Source organism: Caloenas nicobarica, chromosome 19 (assembly GCF_036013445.1).
Source record: "Caloenas nicobarica isolate bCalNic1 chromosome 19, bCalNic1.hap1, whole genome shotgun sequence".
In the NCBI taxonomy this organism is placed as follows: Eukaryota; Metazoa; Chordata; class Aves; order Columbiformes; family Columbidae; genus Caloenas; species Caloenas nicobarica.
The window spans coordinates 8,329,152-8,352,878 of record NC_088263.1 but is presented as its reverse complement, the minus strand read 5'-3'; the positions used below and the strand labels follow the sequence as shown (position 1 = coordinate 8,352,878).

Sequence of the window (23,727 nt, the reverse complement as noted above, 5' to 3'; positions counted from 1 at the left end):
GTTTTCCATGCTCTGCCTGTGCTGCAATAATTCAGTCAGGGTGCAAATAGTCCCTATAGGAACTGCCACATCCGACGGGCTTTTTCCCCCCAGGAAAGCTTGGGTGGCTCTTTTTGAGACACAAGATGAGAGATTTTGCTTAGGTGCGTGACTTTGGGCATCCTGAGTTAAGGGCTGAGGTCAGAGAAGGTCCCTGAGCTCTTAAGCACGAGGGAGGGATGAGGTTGTAGAGCAGGTGCCCTGCAAATTCGGGAGGAAACTAAATTACAACTGCCTGAATTCAAGCATCGAGCAGGAGGAGCTAGGTTCTGGTCAAAGTTGAGCCTGTCCTGGTGTTCTCCACGGTGTAAGACAAACAACTCTCTGCCTGGAGCTGCTTTTTGTAGGGCGATGGCTTGGCCATCCTATAATTTCTGACACTTGCATCAATGCTCCGGGATCAGGAATCAGCTGCCGGATCCTTTCCCTTGAGTTTTCCCGATAATTTTCTCTGTGCGTAGTACAGATGTGATAATTATAACCACCCTGCTTAGCACCAGGTAGGCTCTGAGCCCTGTGCGTAAGACAGGGATGCTTTTCTAACATCTCCAAAGTCTGTAGAGATACAGAGCAGCAGGGCCAGGCTTTGAACATCTGGAAACACAAAGGCACGATGAATGCTGCCATCAGCCAGTGACATTTCTCCTTCTCTTGCATGGAAATGATTCCGCTGGTGTTTTCTTCCCCGTGCTCAAATACCTTGGCACAATGTCTCTTTGTGGTGGCTCAGTCCCACGTGACGGAACGATGCAATCCCAGTTAGCCAAGGGCTTTACAGACCGCCTGTGTAAATCTATTTACCAGCGTTTTAACCTAATTAGTGTTTGAGGGGTTTTTTTCCCCCTTGCTCCTCTGTTCTTGCACCTCTTTTAGCACAAAGAGCCACGTGCCCAGCGGGTGCAAGCCGGCACAGCTTGGTTGGCTTTCAGCAGAGACTCTGCCAGTTTGCACGAGCGGAGGTCAGGGTTGTCAGCGCCCACGTCCTCCTACGTGCTTCACGTCTTCCCACGCTTGAACTAATTCCTTCAAAATTTTCCTACCTGATTGTCACTTCTCCCCAAAGGCGGCAGCAGGGAGGAAAAGGCGTCTGTTTGGCAGCAGATCCCTTGCAAAGTGCCGTAAACCTGCAGCACGGGCTGGGCTGGGCGGTGGATGGCGGCTTTGCAGAGCAGAAGGGTGTTCCGTGGCCTCTGAGCCTTTTTCTGGAAAAAGCAGGAAGGTTTCAGAAAGGAGGCGTGAGCAAACTGTGGGAAACTACTTTCAAAACGGTGGCTGCTCAAACTGGCACTGGAACCCTGAGGTTGGGTTCTCTGGTCCTGCTTTTAGGCACAATTTTTTTAGAAATATTAGTGCATTTCTTTGCACTACTTTGGGGGGCGTCAAATACAACGCAGGATGGCACGGCCGTGCTTTCTGACTGTCGTTTTCCATGTACCAAAACTGGGCAGAGCTACTACGTTTTGTTTGGGCACCTGGTTGTTGTTGCTCAGTGATAAGCGTTCCAGGAATGCTGTGGGAGCATCATTTGTTGTCCCAAGGTCACCCCGCACCGCTTGTATCCACGGGGCTGTCCTGGAGTCCGAGATGGATCAGTGCGAGTTTGCGTCTGTTGGGAATATCAATGAGGTTGCATGGCTACTCGCTTACAAAAATCGAAGGGCAGATGTTTCTCTGTGTGACAACAGCCCCATCAATGAGGATGCGCGTGCGGGGCTGTGCAGCATCGGGGCAAACCTGTTCCCTGCCGTGTGGGATGCTGGTTGAGGTTTAGGGCGAAGAGGGATGTCCTGGCCCCCCGTACACCTGGCCAGCAACAGTTTTTTCACTCAGCAGGCGGACGAGAGCAAACACGAGCTGAGTGGCCACTGTGGGAGAAAATACAGGGTTCTCCAGCACCACAAACCGGAGGTAACTGGGGCAAGTCCTCCTCGCTCTCATGGCTGCTTTTATTTTAGCAGCCTCATCCCTGGAACTTTTCACATCAGTGTTTTTGCTGTTGGATCCTATTATCCAGCTCTGAAATGTTCCTGATTTGCTTAGAAGCAAATATTAGTTTGTTCTGGGAACACACGACCTTGCTGGGGCTCGACATGGCTGGAACTGGCCGTAACCCCTGAATGCAGAATGCCAAGTGATCCCCGTATGCAAAGCTTTCTCCAGCCCAGCTGGGTTGATTTACTTTTACAAATAAGGAGAGAGTTTGTTTGAGAGTTTTCTAGATGCACCAGAGATACCATCAGCAATAAACAATGCTGCAGGAAATAGAAGAGGCGTAAGCATAACGATTTATTTTTGCTTTGCTCGAGTTTATTTTAAAACCTATAATTGCTAAAAGAAAGTGTTGGTAGTAAGGAAGAAGAAGAGTGGTGGATTTCTTATCGTGGTGGGTTTGTTTGTTTGTTTGTTTGTTTTTTCCCCAAATCCCATTTCTTTACTCAACCAGGTTTCTTGCAAAGTGACCAGTGAGTGTGAGGAACTGAGTTTGAGACTTGATTTTTTTTTTTTTTTCTATTTTCCTTCTTTTTTCCATAAAGTGTAGGACTTTGGTACGAGACCCAAAAATCTGAGCTTATGAAACAATGACTGTAAATCTGAAGGGAACTGATCTATTTTTGTTATTCTGTTTGCCTTGGGAAACAAAAAGTTTGCATTTCCAGGCTGCCATAAAAGAAAGGGGAGGTATAAATAACAGTGAACTGTAATTCCACTTGGTGTCATATCTGTATTAGTTGTATTAATATGTCCTTGTGTTGCAGGAGCAACGAAAAGCCTCGGATGAGATCAGGGACCCCTCGTGCCAACTGTGTGGGTTCTGCCTGGCCTCATACAAACCGATAGCCGGGAGCGGCAGGAAATATTGCGGGGTTTCTCTGCAAATAAGAAGCTGCTTTACAGGGAAAATGAGACACAGTTTAGCAAACACTTAAGGACTGACTCACTTTTGAGAATGTTGTTTAATCCCGTTGAAATTGAGAGGATTGCTTATCCTTAAGCACGTGGCCGGGCGCAGGAGCTGGAGTTGCACTTGGCTTACCTTGCTCTTGGCTACTGCCTTGGTGGTTGTTGGAAAAATACTCCCTAATATTGGGACAGGTGCTGTTCAGGCTCGTTTTTGGAGGTGCCAAGCTTTATGGAGGATATTTGTACCCCATCCCTCAAAGTGGGTCACTTACGTACCTGAGCATCGATTTGGGAGCCCAAGCGCAGGCAAGCGTGTCCGTGTGTGCTGCCTTGTCGCTGGAACCCGGGCTTTGATGTGCCAGGATGTTCAGAGCGCTTGAGGTTTTTCATAAAAGAACAAAGCAAAAATTGTTGGCGTAAAGAACAGCGTGCTTTTCTCTTACATTTCCCCGGAAGTCAAACCCTGCGGTAAAACCGTCTGATTCATAAACTGATTTTTTTTACTTTATAAGTCTAAGAATAGACTGCAGGAGAGACTCATTCAATCAGTCTAGGGCTTCCCTTGGACTATTTTAAACCCGGGGGTGCCGGCGGGCTCTCCAGCCCCCGCACCCGTCGAGGTTTGATGTTTGTAGGTACCGCTCGCCGTTAGCGATGCTCTGCACCGCGGCTCTGCCTTGACGAGCCCTGGAGCCTTTCCTGGACGCTAATGAGCTCAGTCCCACCTCCTCTCCCAAACCGGGGAGAGTTTTAGAGGCAGGAGACTGCGGCACAGAGAGATTTAATAACATGCCTGAAGTTGTTGCTGGCAATTTTGGGAGTAAGACCTGCTTTCTTTGACTCCCGGTTATGTTTTAACCTTCTTTTTCCCATTGTGGCTCATGTCGTTTCTAAAGGCAAACTCAACCTTCGTTAAACAAGGAGATTGTAATGACAGCGTGCACTTTGTGAGGGACTTGGTTTGCTCGGAGCTGGCAGGCAGAGCTGCCTCCTCCTTCCAATGGGGCTCAGCCCCGTTGGGTTTCTCTGGAGCAGGTTCGCTTAAGGAATCGTGACATTTCCAGAAGCCACGTCTTTGCTCGACGCTCCTCAAAACCAGAGCAAAGGAGAGACCGTCCAGAGGCAGAGGTGTGAGAGGGACTGGGAGAGCCAGGCTTGTTTAACACCTCCCCGGAACGGAGGGTGGGTTACAGGAAAATGAGGGACTCGACTGCACTTACACTGAATTTCTGCTTGACAAGGTTCACCGTTTCTCTTCTAGTTGCACAGTAGTTACGGTCTGTGATCAGTGGCTCCCGGGCATCCCTGTAAAACCAGGCGCGCCAGGGCTGGTGGGCTGGTAGCTGGCCAGATGGGCTCGAGAGAGGGAGAAATAGGCCAAAACGTGCTCATGACAGCAGCAGCGAAAACAATCCTTTGTCTAATTTAAAAAATCCTTTATCTACATCTTCTGCTTAGAAGGAAATGTCAGGGGCAACATCTTAAAAAAAAAACCCAACAACTTTGGCCATAAAGTATCCGAGGTGCGAGGAAATTCCCTCGTGCTCTGGAGCTCCTTTCTGCATCGAGCTCCCATTAGTGACATTTTATACCAGGGAGAAACTTGGCCAAGTTTTGACATTCGTTGGGTCTCGTTGGCCTCGTTGAATAATTCAGCATCTCTGTTCTCCGTGTGGAAGTCAAACTGCTAAATGGCAAACTGTGGCAGCTCCTTTGTCGTTCCCCCCGGCTTTGAGTCCACGCGTGGGGCACCAGTGGCCGACAGCTGGGCTGGAATTCATGGAAATAGTGAAAGAGAAGAACAAATAGAGGGATGAAGGTCACAGAAGTGTGGAGGAGAAGACAGGAGGAGGTTCTACTGCAGCAGTGTTGGGGTTTGTGTGCCCTGGACAGCAGGGGTGGCTCAAGAAGTCCTTTATCTGTGTCCTGGACACAGGCATCTCTATTCATCCCAGTAGATGGGAAACCAGTCCAAAAATAATAGGTTTATTTTTGCAGTCTCGCTTCGAAATGATGAATATGAGCAAGAGTAAAACATGTTTTAAATCTATAAGGGACTAAAACCATTCTTTGTTTGTCTTCGTTGAAAATTCTGCATAGCAATTAAAACGTCCATCAAAAATGGGAGTTTTCAGAAAATGCTGGTGGTTTGGCTGTTCCTGATTGCGATGCTGAAAATATTTCATTGTTGAATCACTTCTGGCTCTTTTCTGCCAGAAAAGGGCGATGTTCTGCGCTCACCTCTGACAAACTGATGATGCATCTTTATTGAAATGCGAGAAGTCAAAACCGTTCAGTCTTGGCAAGTTTACCTCAATAAGATCATTTTGTGTGGGGAGAGACAAAGGGAGTTACAAACCTTTTGTAATAAAATACAAAGTAAGGGGGTTGTTTTCAATGCTGCTCAGTGCTGAATAAAACGCATCAGAGCAGGTCTGGATGTATTGTATGAGTGGCGGGATGGAGTTTCCTCAGATGATGCTGCTGAATCGGGATTTTTATAACTGAGGGTTAAATGTCTTCTATTCCCAGTGGTAAAACCAAAAGCGATGTTTGCACTGATAGTGTCATCTAAGCCCTGATGGTGATGTGCTGTGGCACTGATGGGGGCACTCAAGCACATCCATTTTGGTGGGTGTTCCGGTCCAAATACAAGGCTGCAGGTCCTTGAGTTCCCACCAACCCTTCCTCTGTCTTCAGTAAGCACACCAGCATCTTTTTCTCTCGTTTCTAGGTGATCTCTGCAGTATCCAGACTCTCCTTCCACAGCATTGCTCAAACCAAAGGAATTAGGTAAGATCCTTTCAATATGATGCTTTAAATAATGTTTCTCTCTCTCCCTGTCCACATTCCTAGTATTTAATCACATCAGACACTTTAGCCTTATTTTCCCTGCCTTAACTGCACCAATACTGCTGGAGGGAAACAGCTTTCCACGTGTACAAACAAACTTGGAGCCTAAAGACAAATCTGACACATCCCACCAGGACTGGGGGAGATTCAGGGGGTGAAGGTTTGAGGAATAAAGATGTGCTGTAAGTTAAGGAATATTTATTACTAAGGATAGCACTGAGCCTGCAGTGATTCTTATTTTAAAAGACAAAAACATCGAAGTGTTTGGAGGCAGGGAATAGCGGGGGGCCCACGTGCACGAGCTGCAGAGCCTTTGCAAGGGCTGGGTTTAAGTTTTGGGGCATCACTGGAGGAGGCTGCAATGTGTCCCCCCTGGCAAAACGCTTCCCTGGGCAGGAAGGTCCCGGTGTCCATTTGGAGGATGAACGAGCTCTCCATCCTCTGGGATGGCTTTGGCCGAATGCCTGTTGTTTCTGTCTCCCGCTGCCAGGGATGGGCGATAGCTGGGAGCCAGGAGCAGGGACGCTTTGCTATTCTTGTGGATATGTGGCTTTTTCTCGTTTATTTTACAACCAACGTTTATGGTTCCCACTGAAATCCCTTGTCTTGGAAGCCTTTGGCACCATAATTACACAACAGTAGCACGAAGTTTAGTGGGTCTTTACTTGTAACTCTGTTTTCCTGCATATTAACCTTGTTCCTCCTCCCATTGCCAGCTCTGCGAGAAAATTCTGTCGCTCCCATTAGCTGGAAAATACCCCCCCGGGGTGTCCCCTCCCATCACCACTGTCCCCTGCTGTCAGAGAGCCCTCGCTTTCTCCATCGCTGGACAGTTTTTTCCTTTTAATTAGGTGATTTCTTGCTACACCATCACAAAAGCCTCAATGGCAGTAACTGCACTCAGGTGAATTAATTTAATCTGTGGGAACCAGCAGCAGCTCTGGCTCCCCAAAGGGATCGGACTGTTCCCGTTGGCCGCTGCTGCCCCTTGGCTCACTGGGGTCCCTGCCCTCCCCTCCGTGAAGATGCTGCCATTGAAATAAATGGGAAAAGTCTTGTTGGCTTAGGCATGGTGCTCAAAGACATGGTAAATACAGTGTAATTAGGATGGGACACAGATTATGTGGTTTTCAGCTCCATAGCATGAGTGTGGCTTTGCTCCAGGCCCTATTTTGGGGTCTAAGAATCAGGATTGTGCAAATTAAGAATGAAGTAAATCCCTAAGCCTATTACTTGTCCTTATCTAAGTTTCATGGCATGTGGGGTAGAAAAATAAAAATCAATCTTGTGTGGTGTTCAGTGGAAAAAAAAAAAATAGTCTTTCTGTCTAATAGTTTCTGGATACATGAACCTTGCCAGAGAAACCCTGTTTCACAGCGTAAATCAGATAGCTATCGGATAGCTATGTTGGGATGACAGTGTTTCTTCCAAGGAACAAGCTACAAGCAGCAAAACATGGCAAAAAAGGATCTTGAATGCGATGTTTTGTTTGCAGCGTGCTGCTAAGGCTGGGCTTAATCTACTGCAGCTATAGCTGCAGCCCGTGCTGTGTCTTTGCTCCCCTGTTCTAGTCCCGGTTGCAGGTTTTCAGAAATCCTGCAGAAAACGGTGTCAGCCTCCAGCACGGTGCATCGCTGACTTACCTCCTAGCGGACGATGGTGTCTAATGATTGCAAAACCAGATTTCTCTCTTGCTGTGCAAACAACACAGACGATGTTTCCCCACTAATTAAAGAAGTGTGTAGTTGCAAGTACCACCACTGCTGCACTGGGTTATTTTTTGGGTAGCGCCCTGTGCGTAATAAGCCTCTCGATGATAAGAGGCTTACTGGTGCCTGCTAGAAAAAGGCACATTTTCTCTCTTTAGTTTCAGGCATTCAGAGGAAAGATGCTTTTGTGGATAAAGAGCTGAAGGGAGAGTGGGTGCATGAAACGAGGTTCTGATCTTGGCTCTGCCCCAGGTGCCATACATGGTCCTGAGCAAATCCCATGGTTTAGTACGTATGATTTTCCCATTTCAGGGACAGGGAGGTGAGAAATACCCCTGTTCACCTGGCTGGTTGGAGACAGCCCCATGTGCTGCTGTGGGCACAGGCACCTCTGGCAGCGCTGCCTTTTGATTCAGTTTGGGAGTGTGCGTCATAAATACCCTTTTCCTGGGGTTTTCATCCATGTGTTATTTTACAGGTCCTCTATGTGGGGACAAAGAAAAGATCCTCATTGTGTAGCATTGCCCGTCAGCAAAGGAGAAGAGGTCTTTTTTTTTTTTTTTTTTTTTTTTCTCCAAATTGTTATTAATTAAGTTTTTCTTTAAGACTTTCCTGCTGCAGCCCTGGCTGTTCTGCATTGCCCATGGTAGATCCCAATGTCCTCTGATCTCCAGCCATCGTCCACCTCATGCAAGTGGCTTCCCTGGCCGCAAGTGAGCTGTGAGCGGAGGGGGCACGTGTTTTTTCATCTCCCCGAGATACATGTTTTTCCTGGAAGCAGAGTTTTGCAAGCAAAGCAGGAGGTTAAGGAATATTGGCTCACGCTGCCTGCATGCATTTTTAATGTGTGCACAGCGAAACCATCTGAAAACGGGAAGGAGTTAGCGTGTTCAAAGGGCTTTTACTGAGGCCCTTAATCTAAGTAAATCCTTTATATATGAACGGAACCTCTCAGTGACTTGCTTCAAAAGGCACGGCAGTTGATAAAATAGATTTAAAAACACTTGCAAATGCTTGTCAAGAGGAGGTTTTCTCCTGCGGGAGCGGCAGTGGTGCTTTGGCTGGGCGGCAGGGGGAAGGAGAAGGGGGTGGGTGTGTTTTCAAGGCAGGACCCCCTGAGCTCAGCCAGCCCGAGCTTGGTGGGAGAATAAGTGACATTAATTTTACCTCCAGGCAAACATAGTGCGGCCAGCCCAGCGCCCTGGGCTGAGCTTCACCTTGCATTGAAAAAAAAATAGGTAAATGCAAACCAAACTGCTGATTCTCTTGGCATTTAACCCCGGTGACAGAGCAGATTTGGTGGCAAGCCCTTGGCTGGGACCTGCCCGTGGCTGCAGGGCACGTTTGGTCTCAGCGAGTGGGATGCTTGGGTGTCCCCCAGAAGTCCTGTACATGAGGAGCTGGGATTTGCTCTTTTGCTTACAGGAGGCTGGACATGTCAGTGAAGGGGAAGAACCTTCCTGGCTTTCCAGGGGATGGGCTGGGGCTGGTCCTGATGTTTTCTTGAGCCCCTGGGTGCCCCGTTCCCCCCTGCAGACCTCGTGCCCGGTGGGGGTCAGGGCTGGGTTGCCCGTTGAGTGGTGACCACCAGCAAGACCGTTGTGTCTCCGTTTTGCCCATCTCTACAATGCAGATAGCGAGATGAGAGAAACTCAAGCCTGGGATTAGCGCAGGTTGGAGCCACCTCCAGGCACTAAATGAGCTGTACCAGTATCCTCCCTCCCATCAGCGAGGATTTCACCCCAAAATGACTTTCCTCCCGCCCTGCTTTGCCTGCAAACCCCGTGCCTTGCTGACGAGGTTCAGCATTGCTCAGTTTTGCCCAGGTAAACTATTAAACGAGACCGACCTGCTCGAAATGAGGTTTGCAGCGTTATCATCCCCGGAGTTTTCTGTACTTAACGGCTTGCCAATAATATCAGGATGTGTGTGTGGGTGAGAGGGAGGAGGGATGGGAAGGGAGAGTCACGAGCATCCCGCCTGCGCCGTTCCGGGGCTGTGATATGACGTGCTGAGCAAGCAGCATTCCTCGGGGCGCAGTGTCCTGCCTGTCCGCAGGATGGGGGCAGAGGGGGGCTAAATGGAGCTGGACCTCGGGCCCCTGCCCCGCAAAACGTGTCTCTGCTCCCAGTGTGTGTCATTCACTGATCGGCTGCGCTTGACCTGGAAACCCCTCAGCGATTCATCCACCAGTTCAGAATTAAACCTAGAGTTCTGCCCCGGTTTCATGATGTTAATCCATTTCCCCATCTGACTGAGCTCTGCTGCGGTGTGGGGTTGCCCAGGTTTGCAGTGGGGGTGTCCCAGTAAAGGAGACTTTACGCTCCTGCCAGCAAAACCCGCTTCTTGCAAAAGATGGGATGGCACAAGCTGGACATTCCTGGTGGAGAGAAGGGAGATAAGAGGAAATCTTTCACCGGATTTGCAAAGAGTCTCCAGCATCATGGAGGCTTCATGCTGCAAGATTTGGTCTCTGGTCCCCCCACCCCTGGGGATGGTACCCACAGGAGATGGATCCAGCAGTGTGTGAAAATGGCAAGCAATTAAAGTTGCTGATGATTAAGTCCTCAAGTATCTTCTGGTGAGAAGGTAATTATGGGACCTCTTCTGTAAGGTGGGTTTTACAAGGACTGTTTTATTCATTGCCAATGTGCTCTCTGTAATTGCACTCTGCTCTTTTTTTTTTTTTTTTTTTACTGCCGTTGCGTATCCATTGGTAAGTGTTGCTATAAAATGGATATGGAAGACTGTGGAAGGAATCTGTGGTTGGAAATAGGTATGGTTGCTGTGCTGCAGGGGGTCTGGGACTGGGACCAGCCCTGGGACTGACCAGCACAAATCCACGGAGCTTCAGACCTTGGCAGGGTTGAGTGGGGATGGATCTGTCCATGTCACAGAAAACCTCTTTAGGAGAGGCCATAAAGCTTCTTCCATTGTCAGCAAGCCGGACCCTTGGCTAAAAGCAATTCCTTTCCAGCTAAAAGCGTTTTTAACACATTTATTTTGGCAAGTCTGTCCCCTCACAGACTTGCTCCTAAGAGAGTCTGAAAAATATCGTTGAGATGTTTTCTTGCGCAGCTGCTTTGGGAGATGCCGAGGTCACCCTGTAAGCATCTGCTAATACAAGCAAAGGCAGTTTCTCTCGCCCCCTCCCCACCAGCAGCTTTGCATAATGAAGACACAGCTCTGATGTGCACAGCTCTGCTTCATCGTCACGTGTGGGGCTCGCTGATTTTTGGGGTGCACATGCCTCGTCATTGTTCATCGATTTTGCCCATGTAGTGCTTGACTTGGTCCTCTCTCTTGGGAGGGGGAAGGACGCGTCTTTTTATTCTTCGTGGGCCGCAGAACGTGCTGCTCAGCCCGGGTGGTCTGTGCAGATCGGGTTTATGTTGCCCAGTAGGACCCCGCTTGGCGGGGCCGTGCTGGTGGTGCTTTCCTGCAGTCAGCAGCGCTGGGCTGGAAACAGGCAGAAATATATGTTTAGGTAGTTATTTGTTTTTATTGGCCTGCGTTTCATAGGATTGCAGCTGCTCAGGTAGAGCAAGGAAACTACTGCTCTGACTACTAAAAAGATTTCCTCGTGTTGCTTTGCTACAAGTTAAAAATGGGGGGTTCGTGGTGGTGGGTTTTTGGTTTTTTTTTTTTTTTTTTTTTAAACGGTGTCTTCCAAAGTTAGGCAGCTGCGGAGCCTTGTGGAGATGTTAAATACTGTGAGGTGCATGCCAGGTCTTTACATCCTGGCTCTGATCTATCTTTATGCTCCCAGGGTGAGCGGAGCATCTTCCCTCCTCCCCAGCCGATGGGTTCCTGGTGGGACCAGGGCCGTGGGGATGTCCCCCCGGCAGGGAGCGCTGCCCGTGTCCCTGCTCGCTCTACTTGCCGTTGATGGTCAGCCACAGCGTTTTCAAATCTACTTTTCTTCTCAGTCAGAGACCTGGGCCAAATCGTTTCCTAGTGATTGGTTGCACTGTTAACCCAGAAGGGTGGAGGGTTTTTTCCTTTCTTTTTTGAGAAAGATGTTTCTGGATTCCCTTTTTGATTTTATCCATCTGTTATCGCCAATGTGGAGCTGAAGCGAGGAGAAAATCCTACTGCTTTCTTGAGCGAAGCATTGGTACATCAGAATTTTTTCAAAATGTGATAATGTGTTAAAACATACAGTTATACGAGCTGTTGTTTTCTTGTCTCATAGTCTCTAGAAATATTGGGTTCAGATTTGAGCTGAAGATAAAGCAGGGCATGCAGCTAACCCCTGGGCATGTGGAGTGCACGGTGCTAAATGCTGGAAATACTCTCCTGCAAAATCATAATCTTTGTGTTATCTGGTGATGTAGTTTGCTGTTTCCCCACTGAATTTCTATCAGAATTAATCTTGTGAGAATTTTTGCAAGTTCCAGACCACAAATAAAAGCAAATCATATTTTTTCAGGGGACATGTCTAAAATTTGGCACAGCATGAGGTGCTTCTTTCCAGAGATGAGTAATGTAACACAATAGTATGATTTTAATTAAATTCAGCAGCTTTTGGTATGCTCCGATGTGTCTTGTTCTGCAGGGGAGAGAATTGATTCCACTCTGCTTTATAGAAATGGCTCTCGGGCATTAATAACGTGGGTTTCATCCATCTCGCAGCACTTTACCCAAGTCATTCCCCGATGCTGTTCCCAATTCGCAGATGGGAAGCAAAACTCGGAGGTGCCGCCCGAGTCGAGAGCGGGGCTGGAGAAGCAGCTCCAGGTCACCTCTTTGCTCGTCCCAGGTCAGGTCACAGCCACCTCGTGGTACATCAGTAAATTAAATGCTACTTTAATCTGTCTAATCCCACCGAAGCTGATGATGAATGAGTTTTCAGTTGCGCGTAAACATCTTGCAAAGCGACACAGTTTTCTTTGGACGGCTTCAGGAGTGCTGTGTGCCCGGGGGACCAGAACTGGTGGCAGCCGTGGGGACGGGGTGATCCCATGCTCGGGGAGTGACTTGCCATCCTGGAAAAAAAAGAAGAGTTAAAAAATAAAAGGGAGGAAGGTTGGAGCTATAGAAATGACATGCTACAAACAGCGCTTCCCCTGGGGAAATACATTTGGGGATTGAAGCAGCATTTAAACCTCAGCAGGGGGACAGACAGACGGGGCTGGAAGCGCAGGAGCCAGCTGCGAACCCACACCTGGACTTGCACGGAAAGCACGGCCCGAAGTCCGAAACCTTGGGTTTTCTTTGAATTGCCACGATGCTTTCTTCAAAACGGGTTTCTCAAAGGATTTGCGTGCTCAGCCATGGGTTTTGTGAACTACTGCAAGGTGCAGCTACGGTCTGTAGATTTTTTTCTGCCAGATCCTGAGCCAGGAAGACTCTGCACAGCCCCATCCATCCCAGCAGGGCTGTAGAACTCCCTTGCGCCAGCCTGAGGCTCTGGTCCTTCCCATTTAGGAAGAAATCCCTCGCAGAAGGGGCAGCAGATGGGAGCAGCTCAGGTTTCACGGGTGTCACATACTCCAACTGCTTTTTAAAACACTGAAGTGCGATCGCTGGACTCAAGGAAACGAGAGGAGATGGGCATGCTGGCGTTGGGAGGATGGTGTCCTGCTGGTAAGGGATGAGCCGCCTCCTTTAATCTCCTGTGGGTGCTTGCACGGGCAATGAAAACCTCCTTGCAGATCTGCTCGACACAATCTGCTCGGATGGGAACAGCTCCTTGGGACAGAGGGCAGCAAGTGGGACATTTCCACCCCGCCTGCTTCTCACCATGCTTTCTGTTCCCAGGGGTGGTGTTTGACCCCAAGAAATCAGAATGGAAACAGGGAAAACAGACAATAAATCATGCCAGATCCTTTCTGCTCTGTCACACATGGGTTTGAGGCTATGATGCTACTTTACAAAGTGATCCGAGTAAAACTGACCCATCCCTGACCCTCTGTGTTCTCTGTGACGGTACCGTGGAGGTGAACGTCTGGCTTCAGTTGCTAGGACAAGGCACCCAGATTCTGAAATATGTTCATAAATAAATCAATCAATCTTTATGCTTATTGCTGTTAGAATTGCAGCCTACCTAGCTCTTCCCATTAAATAATTCAGAGGAGAGAGCAGCCAGGCAGCGCATCGAGCGGCACCTTCTCCCTGCAGAGAGATGAGGATACGGCATGGGATGGATCGTGGGGCAACCCAAGTGACCGTTGAGAGCAAGGGGGAGGTTTTTGCATTAGGTGCCTCGTGAAATATTAATTGATTATCGCCCTGTGTGATGTACTCTGGCTGTAGACCGCTCCTGCCTTTCCTTGCAAGAGCGCATTGCGTTTGCAGGGCGCTGAGTGCTGCGTGTGTGCGAGCTCTCCAACCCAGAAAGTACCCTCAATGTTTTGTAAGATCAAGGGGGTACTTTGCGTCGCTTCTCAAGAATGATCATCCACTATAAGTCTTGTCCTCAAGAGGAGAAGCTCACTCTAAACTCCGTAACAAATTGCTGGGTCTTTCCTTCTCTCTTAGGTGCTAAAACGTCAGATCGATCCTACTTTCATTCTCTTCTTTGATCTCTGGAAGCGATGCTGTTGAGTGCTGTGGGGTTTGGCTGTGAAGAAGTCTACTCTGGGAGCTTTATTACATCTAAGAGCCTGTTCCAGTGGTGTTTGATGTTGCTGGAGCTTTTGCTCTTCATCTGAGCGGGATCAGGCGCGGGCTGGGAGGATGAATGGCTCAGCAGGTTGTTTTTCATGACGGTGGAGTGAAAAACAAAGTCTAGCACTTAACTAATGATATTAAATAAGAGACATTTTTAAATGAATTTAAATGAACCGGCATATCTGCAAACCCGTTGGGTCTCAATGGACTCAAAATACTTCACTCGTGACTGTTGAGCATTGCCAGCACTAGCATTTAATATTGTGTATGAAGTGGCAATGCACCTGGAGATCTGTGAGAATTTCTCGGGGAATCATCAGCTTCTAGTCCCCTTTACTTCCAGTGTTCTCGTGGGAGGAGCCAGCAACACGGGGAATAACCGATGGGACCAGGGCTGGGGTGGGCGGTTCGCGCCACAGCATCTGCCCGCTCCACCCTGAGTCTGGGTAGAAAAGTGTTTAATATGTTTTTCTATAGCTGGCTGCTGGAGGTTCCTCCACATCCCCAGTCCGGGGGCTGGTACCCAGTTTTGGAGAAGGGGAGGTGGCAGCTCTGCTCCCGCAGCGGTGACATGGGGACGCGGGGAGCGTCTCCTGTGGCATGGGCATCTTAGGAGAGAGGCACAAACAGAGGGCAAACCCAAGGCTTTCTCCAAAAAGCCATCCTTCAGCTCCAGATTTCAGACGGTCCATTTAGTAATCCTCTCCCTGGCGTCGCTTTCCTTTTAATTGCGTTCTGCGCATCCTTATTTAGCCATTATCCGCCATTGTAGAGATACAGGTTGTTAATTCCTCCCCTGCCCAGACTTTCGCTCCGGTGCTTTGCCCACGGTCAAGGTGAAGCTGGAAGGGCTGACGGAGCTGCCATCTCCATGAAACTCTCATTAGAAAATATTCTTCTCTCTTTGCTGTCTCCTTGTCTTACATGAGGGGGTTTGTCACAGGAACTGATTACACCTCGAGCCCAGATTTATGGTTGGAAATATGTGCTTGTGATTTTAATATTCTTCATGGCTCTTTTACTTCATTATTTCTGGCGTGGTGAGCACTGGAGAAAGAAATAATCAGTGATTAAAAGCAGAAGGTGCATGTAAAAGATAGGAGATCGTGCTTTGTGGTGTGGATTTTAAAAATTATTTTAACAAGTGGTGTTTAAGCCGAGGTCACCTCTGATTTCTCCTTTCTGGCTGGAGCTGTGTGGGCTGGTGTAGTCTGGCAGCAGTGGTGGCCGTGCTGTCCCACCCACCCAAAGAGGGATCCAGGCTGGTTCCCAGCTCTGTCCTGGCCTCACCACCTGGTCGTGGTTTTATTTGAACTCGCTGCAGCTTTGAGCACTATTTCAAAACGCTTGGTCTGAAGCTGCTCACCAAAGGAAGGGCGAAGTAAAGCAGAGGAGGGAAGGAAAATTAATGCTAGAGACAGGATCCAAAAATAGCGCATTCGGGGGGTAGCCAGGCCACGTATTAAATCTTTCAGGAGAGGCAATCTATCGTGAAACAGGGAGGGAAGGAGAAGAGAGGAGGGAATTACCCTTGGGAGCAGTTAAAAGTTCACGTGTATCCAGTTTTGCTCACCCGCAGCATCAGCATCCCGCCCCGCGCGGCTCTCAGCGCTGGGACCCCCGGCCGCCGTCGCTGCGGTGCTCGCGGGGACGCTCCAAACTGCTGCTGCCCCGTCCCTGCGCTCTGGTGGGGACGAGGTTTGCTGTGACCGCAGGGACCCCCAGCCCGGCATGGCCGGAGTCGCAAGGTGCATCCAGCCCCAGAGCCATGGCCTGTGGTGGCCTCGTGCCAGCAATAATACATTGGCTTTAATTAAAGCAGTATTTTTTCATCTCCTTCATACATTATTTGGTTATTGCTTCAGAATGAGCCAAGGAATTCTTGCTTTCTACCCCCCCCACTCCTTCCCTTTCTTTTTTAATCTGCTTTCTCCCCACTTCCTTTTGCCCTTTTGGTGTCCTTTCCCTCGTCTCCGGGGTTTTAACTTTTTTTTTTCAGCTATCACAAAATTGTTAAGATGAGGAAGCCCAGGTTTTGTGAGGACTCATTCATTCTGGTGGGATTGGCTGCTTGCAGCGGTGGGAGATGCTGGTGGGAAGCAGCTCGGGATGCCCCAGCTGAGCAGGGCAGGAGCTCACAGGTAGAAAAGCTCCATCATGGGTGGAGGAAAAGGTATTTCTACGTCTCAACAAGTCCAGCGCTGGGCTTGAGTTAGATTTCTCCTGAATTAGTGCAGCACTAGCACAGCGGGGAGCGGCGGCTCAGACACAGGGTCTCAGAGATGCTGTGGACGATGCAGCTTCTCACTCCGGTGCTCAGATGCTGCCCTGCAGTCAACCAGCCTCACCACCTGGTTTCTCGTCCTGCCATGCCAGCGCTGCCCGCGGGAAGCAGCCCAGACAATGTCCTCCTGGGAGGCAATGCCTCAATAGGAAAAAATGTATTTGCAATGAATATTTTGTTCCGAAACGCCCTCTGCTCGACGGGATGCTCGGGGCTGGGCTGAGGTCAGCTGGGGCTGCGGGGGACCTGCTGCGAGGGGTGAGACACACCAATAACGCTGTCATTTCTCTCCTTCCCCAGGCCCTTCCCGTCGGAGGAGACCACGGAAAATGATGACGATGTGTATCGGAGCTTGGAGGAGCTGGCGGAGTAAGTGGCTTTGCCTTCTCACGGAGAGGGGTCATGAAAAGGGAAAAGTTGCAATGTAGTTCCAGCAAAGTCGGATAAAATTTGACAGCAGGGTTCGGAGAGCTGGGCCGGCTGCTTTGATCATCTTTCCAGGAGAGTTTTGTGCTCTTACAGTAGTCCATCTTTTCCCAGGTAGGGTCCTGGGTGACCTCACTTTTCATTGGGTTGAGTTTACGAGTGGCTTGGTGGACGGTGAGAGGGCCAAGCCCACGGAGACCCCCTCCGCCTGCTAAATCCCATCGTTAACTGCAAAACCCCAGGGCAGAATTCCTCCTTGGAGCCAACCGAAGCAGAACCACTCGCTGGGACTGGGGTACCCATTGCTAACTCAGCACCGGACCCCCCGGTGGCGTTTTTGGGGTGCATGGGTGCTGGCATACGGGTCTGCATCGCCCTTGAGAGGTTTTGGAGCATCCAGCCAGCCCCTTGCTTTGGGGATGTGGGGTGATGCCGCCGGGGTTTCTGTGTTTGTATTTATCTGGGTCTCCGGTGTCTGTGTTTTGCTGCCCATGGTGATGATATAACAGGCTTTAAAGCAACCTTGACCTACAACATATATGGTGAAACGCGGGCGCTATCGGAATTCAATGGCAGCGTTCCCATCGGTTCCAGCAGGGCCAGGGTTTTACGTATGAAGTGCAGTCTGGTTGGTATGGAGGGAAAGTCTGTATGGGTGGATATGTGGCTTTATGCAGTTAAATATTATTGTTCCACAACATAAATAATAAGGCTCCTTAATCCAATGAGTTCCTTATGGCTTCAGTTATTACAAAAGTAAATCATAAATTACTAGTCAAGGGAAACGGAGTACCCTGGAATCCCCCGCCCGCGGTTTGCTCCCAGCAGCTACAGTTTAATAAAATTTTAACTTACAAAGGGATCCTTTCAAGAATAACATTTTTTCCCCTCTTCCCCTAAAGTTCTCAAAATCCCTTTAGTATTGGGTTTTAAAATTCCTGATTCTCACACGTAGGCGTGCTTTTAATTGGAGAAAGGTTTGTGTGTGAACTCTCTCCCGAGCGCTGGTGGGGATGGCAGCGTTCCAGCAGCCCTCTCCTAGAAATCGGGGGTTTCGATGCTCTCAGAGCGGGTTATTTGGTGTCGAACGTGGGTTCCCAGCTTGAACTGCTCCACAGGGTGTGCAGGTAGAAGTTTCCCAAACTGTTCCTGGGGCTTTTGCTCGTGGCTGTGAGTTGGTCCCTCGCTGAGAGGGGCTGAGGCGCCCAAGTCCTGTGCTCGGGTGACTTAGAGGTTTATTTCCTGCTGATCGCCCTGTTCTGTCGCAGATTTTCTCCTGCTTTTAACTTTCCTTTTTTTCCCCCCATTCTTTGTAAAATCCTTTTCATTAGTCAAGACCGCTGGGGAGAGGCATGTGTAAATCAGCATGGGGGTATTGCACAAATTCCTTCACCCAGATGTGCACTCCCCATACGGGCAGGTTGTGCGCAGAAACACAGCCTACAAAACGCAGCTGTAATTCACCCGTAACTGTAAACCCCTCTGAAACACCCCAGAGAGCCCCTTAGCATGAGTGTTGCTGCTCCCACTGCCTGGGGACACGTCAGCAATAGTCCCCCCTTTTCCCTTTGACAAGGAGCATCTCTCCGTGCTTCACAAGGAAACTTTCATTGGGAACTTGCTGGTCACGATGGTGCGTACTGGGCACCGATGCTGGGCGCTGGCAAACCGCGGGGCCGCATGAGAAAGCTCTTTCTTAACTGCTGCCGATCTCCAAGCAGCTGAACAAGGGTGTCATTCATGAGCTGGGGATGATTCAGTCCATCCAGCATCTTTGCATTTCATATTGCTGATGATCCAGCAGCCTTGGGAGGATCCGAGCACATCTGAAATGCTTTATGTGAGGCAAAGAAATTATTTTCACAGCAAGCGGTGAAGTGACCCAACGTGTGGAAGGAATCGCTACCAAACAGCACAACCAGGCACAACAATCCTTCCTTTTCCAAAAGAGACCCCTCCATGTCTGGGGTAAAAAACTCAGGATAATTATTGAGCTGATTCTAGAAAGACATTTTATGAGGCTGGTGAAAGTGGTGTGCGTTTGGTTGGTTTTGCGTGGTATTTTTTGTTTGTTGTGGTTTTGGTTTGGTGTTTTGTGTTTTGTTTGGGGTTTGTTTTTTGTTGTTTTTTTTTTTTTTTTTTAGAATTTCAAAACACTTCATTTCAACCTTAATACTTAAATGGAGCAGCTTAGTGTCCCCCATTTAAGATATTGGGTGAGTTCCTGCTCTGCAAGGCGTTAAAAATACAAACATATTTGTGACAGAGGTGCAGATTTGGGAAGGAGAGGCAACCAGGCTCTGTCCTCTGTGTCCCCGTGATGCTCTAAAGAGCGAGGACCTTCCTCCCGGCACGGAGGAGCCGGTGACAAAAAGCCGTCGCCGAGGCTGGGAGCGGATCCATGGCATCGCCACGAGGGCCGTTTACATGCGCTGCAGAAACAAGCTGTCTGCCTGCAAGCGCGGGGCGTTGGTGTGGATAAAGGATCTTCATGCCTTGATGAACTCATTGTGCTTTCACCTTTGGGGGGTCGCGGAGATGATGCTGGGCCACACGCTGGGTCAGCCAGCCAGCAGATCAAGGCGGATAATTGCCTGGAAACAGCTATTTATTTAAAAGAAAAAAAAAAAAAGAGGGAGAACCTGAAGAACAAGCGATGATGGAAAGGAGAAAGGAAACTAAAAGGGTATCAGGGGAGCTAGAAAGTTCTCAAATTCCCCGTCCTCAGCCCGCCGGCCCCTTGGTTTGCTTCGCCGTCGGCCAGATGGCAGCTTGCAGAGAGCCGGGGCAGATGGCGAGGGGCGGCCGGTTTGCAAGCGGCGCCTGATCGATACTGGGAGGAGCAGTAAAGGGACATTTGTCCTCTGCTGCCTGATTTATTTCTGCGTGCCCTAATGCCAGACCCTCGAGCAGCAGCCAGTTTTTTGGGGCGTTTGCCCAGAAAACGAGCAGGGCTTTGCAACGGCAACGTCAGGATCCATTTGCTGGAGCCTGCCCCCAGAAATCAAAGGGTCCCTTGTCCTGATGAAGCCCCCGTGGGGCTGTGGGCTGTTGCTTCCCCACGGACACAGCTGCTGGGCACTGGCAGCACAGGCAATTATCCACCTCACCGCTGAGCATCTTCCCCACCGAACTGCTTTTCCATCTCTCCTGATGGCCGTTTGAGCTCCCCCAAACCATCCTGGTACTCCTGAAGTTATACTTAACATTTAACCTAAATTTTATCTGCTGCCACTTAAGCTCTCTCTAGTTATTTTGTCTCATTAAATTTATGAGAGCGATTAATCCTGGTCCTTCTTTACAGCACCAGAACCTCCTTTATCATGAGCCTTCTCCGCTTCATGGCACTGTCCCTCTGCGCTGGCATGAAGCCCATCAGGCTCGGGTGGATTACACTTAGGACAGATTTTGGGTTATTTGGTAGCTATTTGAAGAATTTAGAGCCAGGCAGGAGTTCTGTGAGTGGGTCGACATGAAACATTTAATTGGCATAACTTTTACCTCCTTTTCTCCTTTAAAAGTGGATTGCTTTGAGAGGGGAGAAGTTCTAGTGTTGAAAAAAGGACACAGGAAGCGTTTTAAGCGAAGCAGCTCCCCAGCAAACCCTGCACTGGAGCCGGTGTGTACCCCGGGGGGGCTTCGTCACACACATCTGTGTCCCCCAGCCTTATTCAAGCCACAGCTCGCTGGGGATTTATCCCCAACAGAAGTATCAGAGAGAACTGGTGTGTTCCGAAAACTTTTCATCATAGAGAAGGGGAGATGGAGAAGACCTCAATTTCTCAAGTGGCCCAGGCTCTGCCAACAGCCGGTCTCCTGCCAAGAGCTCCTCGCTGAAGTTTGTCCTACGCGTTTCACTGCTGTCACCAGCGTTGCCTCCTCGGATCTTCCAAAATAGTGATGCCATCAGCAGACTTTCTCAAGTGCGTTTAAAAAAAGAAATTAATAGAGGATCCAAGGTGAGATGATAAGTTAGCTGCCACTTTTCTCATTATTTTTGTGGCGTTGGAAGAACCACACGTGGCAGCCAGTTAAATAAATGGCTCCATGGTACAAAGCACTTGAGCCATAGCACTTGAAAATGTGTCTTTTCTTCTTTGTCACTAGTAAAGATTTTTATATGTCCTGCTTGTGCCATCTCTAGGATCATGTTATTTGCTGTAACTGTGGCTCGTTCTTGGGATTATAATGTTCCACTTTGAATGGGGAACGTAAAACCTGAGTAGCATAGATGGCAGAAGGCCTGTCTTGCTATTTCCAGACGCGTCTCTGTCCAAGTACAATCTGACTAATTAAAACCCTGCAAGATCTCGAGTCCAGCGGCTGCACATCTTGCGCTCCTTCACCCTGAAACCGAAGCCTGCCAGATGTGCTGCAGATAGAGGGCTCTGCTTGTCCTCGTCTGACAGAGGATGGAAATGAGGGGGTTGGTTGGATGAACCGTCTATTTATAGCTGTAAGTGCAGAGTCAGAACTAGAAAGCGGAGGATTACTGGGCGAACTGGAGCCTCGCAGCTGCGGGGCAGCTGTCTCAGGGACCTGGCAAATGCACTTCCAGCCGGGACCCGGTGGTGGCTCTGAGGTCTTCTGGCTCTTAACCTCGGCCACAGGGCTGGAAATTTGGGCTTGTCTTTTGGTTGTCTTATTTTAGCTCCTTCTCCCTCCTCCTCCTTTTTCTTTCGCTCTTCGTGGTGGTTCCGGCTGTTTCCTCAGCAGAGCAAAAGCAGCGCTGTGGTTTGGATGGGTTTGGCGTGGTGGGTTTGCCCTCAGAGCCTTGCTTGGGCTCATCCTTGGATTCTTGAGGCTGGTACAGGTTCCTCAAATTCCCAGAGAAACTTTTACGGATGAAAAGGTCCTTCAGTGACCCTTGAGTCCCTCGGACCTTCCCAACTCACCTCCTCATCCGTGGTGTCATTGCAAACATGATGTGCAGTGTTCCTTTAGTACACCGGACCGGCTGCAGACCTTTTGTCAGGGCATCACGAGCCATCCGTGCCCGTTCCCTGGTGTGGGCACTCCTGTCCAGAGCTCCTCTTCTCCCAAAGCCTAAATGCAGAAAGTTTTTGCCTGAAATTGCATTAGATATGAAAAGTTTTTATTATCTTTGCCTCGAATGAGCTCTTCTGGCTAGGCAAGATGCTGCCAGCCCAAAGCTGGTTACATCCATGCTGATAACAGTAATTGCAAATACTGGCGTTAACTCTGAAGGGCGGATAAAATCCCTTTTGTAAACCGAGAGTTGTCAATGAATCTCCTAATCCAGGCAGCAGATCGTAGGCTCTGATACTCACGGATAACTCACAGACTCTGCTGCTGTTGTTGAAGGAGTAAATTGCTTTGTTTGGTGAAGACAGAGCTGAGGATCTGGCCTTCCTTGCTCAAGTTGTTCAGTCCAGGTGTGACATGCTTGGGATGCTGAATTTACTGCCTCCCGCAGCAGGAGACTGTGCTAAACACAGAAAATACCTGCCCTGCTTTCCCTCCCCTTTAGGGCATTTAAAATTTAGTGTGTTCTTAGGTCACCACTGGCTAAAATCATCCTGATGCCTGTTCTCTTTTTTTAATGATGGGCAGAGTGTGTATTTTCAAGTCCGACAGAGAAAATGCGGAGACCGATGAAAATCAATATGTGCAAAACAGCAGCATCAACAGCCGTACATGTGCCAACACAGCTCGGCTGCTCTGGGGGAGGATAATCTGCACGTTTTACTGCTTTCCAGAAAACCGGCAGCCTTTGGTGTTTTTCGGAGGTGCACTGAGAATGGGCTTTAATAAATAAGGGTCTGTTGGACAAAGGTGTCCTTGGTTTAATATCATCACAGCTGTTGTGTTTGAGCATCTCTAGTGCCTCTCCCTTGAGCTCTGAAATGGGGATGTCTTTCTAGATGGCCCCAGGAGAAGGGAGTTGTCCCTGGTTTTTTGCCTCAGGCTAGAAATCTGAGATGAGAAGAGCTCGTCCCGGTGTTGATGAGCAGGAACGAGTGGAGCAGCAGGGACTTGGCCCCTTGGTCAGAGCAATGAGAGTGGTGAGGCACGGTTGGGATGGGGACAGTGTTGGTGTCAGGTGGCCCTCGGCAGTTCTGTGGGCGAACACGCTGTGTTTGCCCTCGGTAGGTGTTTCTGTCCCTTTCCTGGTGGCCCAGAGGAGCTCCGGGTAGGGCCAGGCCCATGGGGCGCCCCTGGTTTGGTCCAGGCAGCCCGTGGTTTAGCAAAACCCTTTCAGCATCCCACGCAGCTGCCCGGATCTCTCGCAGTGATGTCCTGGTGTGTCCCCAGCCGTGGTCCAGAGCTCATGGCTTCTTGGTGGGTGAGAAAAGCCGAGCTTTTCCAGGCTGGGTCCCTTGTGCAGTACCAGCCTGGGGGTGGGTGACACTGGGCGCTGAGGCTTGGATGCGGCACTTGGTTGTGCTTGTGTGCAGGAGAGGAGGGATGGATGATGCTCGGGATGCAGGACATCCCGGGGACGCTTCAGATGGTGTGTCCTCTGTTTCTGCACGTATCCTGAAACAGTTGCCGAGCTCTGCTCTGGCACCAGCATCACCGCGGCACCCGCCGTGGTCCCGTCACACCCGGCCAGGCTCGTGCTCGCGACATTAACCCAACCTTACGTCTCCTAAGGACTCTTGAGCCAGGGAAATGATGCGTGGAGAGACAGGCGGCAATCCGAGGGGTGCGGGCGGGAAGGGGAGATTAATCAGGAACCAGGAGTTCCTCGCTCTGGATATGGAGCGGAGCTGAGAATATAAATATTGGTACAGATAATAACGGTGACGGCGACGCTTGGGAAGGGGAAGATGGATCACCAGCTATTAGTGGGCATTATTATAGCAGCTGCAATGCATCACTCTGGAAGAATGGGATGGATACATCATGCCAGTGTATTTATTTAATTTCCCCCAA

At 49.5% G+C, this 23,727-nt stretch overlaps 1 protein-coding gene across 2 annotated transcripts in view; it reads left to right on the top strand.

Moving 5' to 3' along the window:
• The window catches only part of VAV2 (vav guanine nucleotide exchange factor 2), a 120,306-nt gene that overhangs the window by 67,390 nt on the left and 29,189 nt on the right, over window positions 1–23,727 (top strand). For both annotated transcript variants that reach the window (XM_065648268.1, XM_065648265.1), the window contains exons 3-4: window positions 5,675–5,733; window positions 16,702–16,770. In XM_065648268.1, the coding sequence (XP_065504340.1) occupies window positions 5,675–5,733; window positions 16,702–16,770 (128 nt within the window). The remainder of the gene's footprint in view (window positions 1–5,674; window positions 5,734–16,701; window positions 16,771–23,727) is intronic.